At 53.3% G+C, this 3,175-nt stretch overlaps 1 protein-coding gene across 1 annotated transcript in view; it reads right to left on the bottom strand.

The window, feature by feature from the left end:
* Nucleotides 1-426: 426 nt before the first annotated feature.
* The window catches only part of tesk1b (testis associated actin remodelling kinase 1b), a 132,869-nt gene continuing 130,120 nt past the window's right edge, over nt 427-3,175 (bottom strand). The window contains exon 10 of the mRNA XM_043674568.1: nt 427-1,581. Within this exon, the coding sequence (XP_043530503.1) occupies nt 458-1,581 (1,124 nt within the window). The 3' untranslated portion in view covers nt 427-457. The remainder of the gene's footprint in view (nt 1,582-3,175) is intronic.

Below are 3,175 nucleotides of genomic sequence, written 5' to 3'. Positions count from 1 at the left end.
TGATGAGTTCAGTGGAGCATGATATTTGGGTGAAGGCGATATGTGGGTTGGTGTTTAGTGGAGGGTGGTTTTTATTTGTGAAGATGGTATACGGGTTTGGAGAACACTGATGATTTTGGGGTGGGGGTGGGATTTGGTTTTGGGGGAAGGGTGACATGATGCGGGGAGGTGGGGGGGGGGTGAGTATTTGGTGAATTGGTTTTTGGAGACATTCTCCACAGATGCTGCCAGATCTGCTGAGATTTTCCAGCAACTTGTTTTTGGAGACTGGTTGTGTGTGTGTGTTTGAGAGGGGGGGGGGGGGTGAGGGGATGAAGGGATGGGGGTGAGGGGATGAAGGGATGTGGGTGACTGAGTTCGGGGGGGACGGTGACATTCAGAGTGGATCTCACACAGAGACACAAGGCACAAGGCCCAGGGCCCAGGGCCCAGGGCCCAGGGTCCCCTCCCCTGACCCCTAGGCCGGGTGACTCCTGCCCGCCGGCATCGCCGCACCCTCCTCCTCACCGATCAGGCGGTCGGACTCGCAGTTGAGATCTGGGTATCGGGCCGGCTGGCTGTTGGAGCGCAAACAGACCGGGGGGAACGGGAAGGCGAAACCGCCCAGGCAGCAGCCGGGGCACGAGAGCCGCTCGTCGGGCTCCTGCTCAGGCCGCAGCTCGGCGCTCCCCAACAAGGGGCCGGCCGCCGGCATCGGCGCAGGCGCATCCTGCGACAGCGTCCGGACGACCGGCGCAGTCACGTCAACCGGCCGGCACAGGGACGAGGGCGCAGGCGCCGTCACGTCGGCCTCCCGGCACTTGGGCTCCGTCACGTACACGTCGACAGGCTGCGGCACGTGGAGCGCAGGCGCGCTTCCCGGCAGATGCTGCGCACGCGCGCCCCCCACCGGCCCGGCGGAGCGGGGAATGTTCGAGTAGGACCGCCGGCGCTGTCCGCCCAACGCCGCGTCGGTCTCCGGAGAGCGCTGGGGCCTGCCGCCAGCGCGGGCGGTCCTGGGCGGCGGGGGAGCTTCGGTGCGTTCAGGGGGCGGCGATCTACCACGTGAGTCTACTCCGGTCTCCTCCGTCTTTCCTCCAGCGGCAGCGACGCCATGATCCTTCCCTCCCCTGTGGCCGGCGCCGACCCCTGCCCTCTGACCCTGCCGTGGCGAGAGGTCAGATGCCGCTTGGCCACGCCCCCCCAGGGCGCGGAGCTCGGGCAGTGAGCGGCACCGACGGGCGGGTGGCGCTCCGCAGGGGAGCCCGCTCCGCGCTGGGTTCAGCGGCTCCGGGGTGAGCGGCTGGGCGGCCAGCATCGCCGAGGGGGACGGCGGCGGAGGCGGCGGCAGCAGCTCAAAGCTAAGCGAGATGACCGAGCGGCTCGGCGAGTCGTACAGTTTGATCTTGCCGCCTTTCAGGTCGTCCCGGCCGGAAAACGGGTTGACCCGAGCGGCCGGGCCTAGGCCCTCGGCCCCGAGGGCCGTCCGGGAGAACATGTCCGAGTAGCTCCGGGACAAACGGGGCTCGCATTGAACCCGCAGGCTGTTGGAAAGAGCTCGGTCCAGGCCTCCGTTTCCATTCAATTCACACTCGTTGTTGCCTGAGGGAAAGAAGAGGCAACATGTCAGACAGTGGTCAGAGACAAAAGTACTGTTTTAGACAGAAGCTCAGCCCCTGTCCCCCTCAAACACTCCCATGGCACTACAGAATAAGGATAAACACATACTAAAGCTCTCGCTACTCTCTTTTGGTAGAAAGTAAAACTCTTGACAATATCCCCACCCAACATTCACAGGATAATACAGTGCGGGGTTAGATACCGAGTAAAGCTCTCTACCCTGTCCCCATCAAACACTTGCAGGATGGGCACAACCAGAGTAATCTCCCCTGTAAACTGCCATTAAACATCAGCTTAATTTCCTGAAAGATTCGAAGCTTCACAGATTGTGATTGTGTGGCCTCACTGCAACATGTGTGTTATCCATTTCCTCACCGTTCCCCTGGAATCCTGGAAATATATGCTGTTCAAGTATTGAACCACTACTGTTTGAAAGTCAATTTAATCTGCTGTCACCATAGGGACATAAAACTCAGGAGTAGAGAGAGGCCATTTTGTCCTGAGCCAGCTCCACTATTCAATAAGTTTAATGGTTGATCAGGTCTTGGCTCCCAGCATGACCTTTGACTTCCTGGTCTATCAAAAATCTATCCAACCCAGCTTTGAATAAATTTGAGAACCAGCCTTCAGTTCTTTCTGATGAGAAGAATTCTCTCAAAACATTGTTTATATGTAGAAGAAAATGCTCAACTGTTCCTTAAAGAGACCTTTTCCCCCACAATTTGAACTGCATTTCACATCTAAGTTCATGTGAAGAAGCTTTTTCCCATAACCTCGGTTTCTTTTGTCAATCAAGTTAAACCCAATATCCCTGATTTATCACCTTTCTAGCAAAAGGAACAATTTTCCCACTTCAGATATCAAATTCTGTTCTCTCAAAGGCGAACAGCCTCAGCTTCTCCAATCTATTTATTTAACTTAATTCTTGCATCTTGGAATGATTCCAACGTATCATTTTTGCATCCCAACAACTCACATCCTTTCCAAACGCTGATATCCAGAACTAGACAATACTTCAGCTAGGCCTGAACCAGTGTTTTATACAAGTTCTTCATATATTCCTTCACACTTTTGTACTCAACTTAGTAACATTGATCTATATGGTGCTTTGCTCACTTCTTCGCACCTTACATCTTGCACATTTTCAGTTGCTCATAGAAGTCTCCCTTTTCAATAGCATATGTTACCCTATGCCTTGATTTACCAAGTCCAGAATATAAATCCTTTTTCAACCCATGCTGCCACCTTAACGGTTTATGGATGCACCTCATCCCTACCACCAAAAGTCTTTCTGCATCCACTTTGGATTGTATACTTGGATTTATAATACCTTCTCTTGTTCTTCCTTCCAAAATAATTCATTTCCCATTGGTCTGTATCATATTTCATGTAGCGATCATCACTATCATCCTCATAATTCACAATGCTTCATTTTTGTCACGAAAGATATTGAAATTGTATCTTATCCACACATATCTATGTTATTAATGTTTAAAAAGAGCAGGAGCCATGTTACAACCCACTAGGGAACCGCACTCAGCGTCATAGAGATGTACAGCATGGAAACAGACCCTTC

Source organism: Chiloscyllium plagiosum, chromosome 2 (assembly GCF_004010195.1).
Source record: "Chiloscyllium plagiosum isolate BGI_BamShark_2017 chromosome 2, ASM401019v2, whole genome shotgun sequence".
Classification (NCBI taxonomy): domain Eukaryota; kingdom Metazoa; phylum Chordata; class Chondrichthyes; order Orectolobiformes; family Hemiscylliidae; genus Chiloscyllium; species Chiloscyllium plagiosum.
Note: the sequence above shows the minus strand (reverse complement) of the source record. Positions and strands in the feature narration are given on the sequence as shown.